Genomic DNA, 2,217 nt, shown 5'->3' on the forward strand with positions numbered 1-2,217 from the left:
CCCCTGCTCCTCCTCAAACCAAACTCACACGCCGCACCCAAAGCGACCAACCTCTTGCTTCCCACCGTACCTGCCTGCCACGCCGCAGCCTCCGGCTCCGATGTCGTCGCAGCGCCCGGGCCGCCACCAGCGTCGCGCGTCGCAGAGCGTGTTCGTGCTCCCGGAGAACCTGGCCTCCCTCGACGTCGACGCGGCGGGCGAGGTGGGCGCGAATTCGAAGGCCGGTGGCCCAGACGGCGCCGGCGCCGAGCAGCAGGCGAGGCCGCCCGCGGGGCGTCACCGCCGCGCCATGTCCGTGGCCGTGGCCTCCACTAGGGACCTCGAGCTGATCAAGGAGGACCTCGGCAGCTACAAGCTCGGCGCTTGAGAGAGGGGGCCGGCTGGCACGTCGCGTCATGTGTATATAGCCTGTGGGTTAGCCGTGCCCAGACCTGGCTTTGATCGGCGCTTAACAGTGGCTTAATTACAAGGTCTCTCCTCCGTTGCTCTTTTTGTTTTCGCTCAACACACGCATATGTAATACTACTACTAGTACTATGTAGTAACTTTTTTCATTACAAAGAGGAAGTATTTGGACACTTTAATCGCGTGAAGGTCCTGCTCAGTGGCAGCATATGACTACTTCTTATACTTGTACACCGAGCTTATATATGCAATTCACAACAATCTATCTTTTTTCGCACAATAAAATGATTGAAATTAAGATGCTATATATATCTTGTTAAGTTGATGGCGATTTACTTTTTACACGCGGCAGCCGATCTTATCCTGTTTGCTAAAACACGCACGAGTTATACAATTTTTTTTTTTTGGATCTGGTGATGAAACTGTGCAACGGCGTTAGTTTGTTCAGATTTGCATTTTGTGGGGTCAGATAATGCAAGCTGGTAGTAGATAGTAAACCAGCATAAAAGGCACCCACTATAATGTCGTTAACGCCCTTTAGTAGCTTCTACTTAGAAGAGAGAATCCAAAAGAGAGAAGAAGCTTCTCGCCGCGATTAGTGAGAGAGCCGCTAGCACGTCTCTCCACGCTAAATGAGCCCAACCGCGTGACTTTCCTCTCTCTCTCTCTCTCTCTCTCTCTCTCTCATTTCCATCCACGTTCCCTTCCTTACCAGCTTACCTCCACTATGTTCATCGACGACGACGACAACAACGACAAGAGGAAGGAGACTTCCGTTGTCATGAACCGTGCTGATGGCTTGGGCAGGGCGGATCTCGGCTGCCCGGCGAGGAGGTTGATCGTCGGCAGCCGTTGTGGAGCTTGTGAGGCTAGAGAGAGGGGGCTAGGACCTAGAGGAGCAAAGGTGCAGCGTCGACCGGCCGGATTGGGTCGGTCTGATGAGGGTGACAAACGCGTGGCTATTGCGTCCACTGTAGAGCTTTGTCTGCGGCACGATCAGCTCTAATGCGTCAGCCAGCAGCAATGGCTAGTAGGAGCAAGAGCAAGGCCATCACGCCATGGCAGCCATGGCCAAAGAGGTGTAGTAGGGGCTTGGTGGAGCTTTGCACTACGACCTGATGCATGGACGAGTGCGGCCACCCACCATGACATGCGTGCGTGAGCGCAGCCAATTGATGGCAGTGCACACAGACAAGTTTGGCCTCACAGGTGTTGACATGGGTGAGGAGGAGCATGGTCTCGCTTGGTAAAAAGAATCGTTGATACGAGTTTCTTTTTCAATTCTCACGTTGATGATAGGTCATCTATTTATTCTATTTTAATCAGAAACTAATACGCCCTATGTTTACCATCGCGGTTGCACTAAGCTCGGTACCTCGAACACATCCAGGTCGCTTTGTACAAGCGGGGCTGTGTCAGTTACTGTCGCGCATATATGGACAGGGGGTGTCTGCAATTGCATCGAAATCGCTAGAGATTCTTGGAGCAATCCCCTCGGGGTTAAGTCTTAACGGCACAGTGACTATTGCTCCCATGGCAAATAACACGTACGAGCAAAGATGATTAAAGTAGGGATGCCCCTGTCCCTCGCTCGAGAAACAGAGCATGTTCGTCTCATTTTGGCTCTTTCCTCGCCCATGCTGCGCATCTCGTTCCAGCTATCTTCTCACCATTATCCAGTGTATTTATGTATATATATAAAGTTATATAAACTGCAAGTACTGTTGGCCGCTTGAACTGAACGTATATGTCAGCTATATGTTTATGTAGAGATAAGTGTATGTGCATGTGCATGTGCATGTGTACGTGTAT

The 2,217-nt window shown here is 51.4% G+C and overlaps 1 protein-coding gene across 1 annotated transcript; it reads left to right on the forward strand.

The window, feature by feature from the left end:
* Positions 1–710, forward strand: LOC8061775. Its single transcript, XM_002439882.2, has one exon. The coding sequence runs from the start codon at positions 101–103 to the stop codon at positions 365–367; it is 267 nt and encodes an 88-aa protein (XP_002439927.1). The 5' UTR covers positions 1–100; the 3' UTR covers positions 368–710.

Source organism: Sorghum bicolor, chromosome 9 (genome assembly GCF_000003195.3).
Source record: "Sorghum bicolor cultivar BTx623 chromosome 9, Sorghum_bicolor_NCBIv3, whole genome shotgun sequence".
Classification (NCBI taxonomy): domain Eukaryota; kingdom Viridiplantae; phylum Streptophyta; class Magnoliopsida; order Poales; family Poaceae; genus Sorghum; species Sorghum bicolor.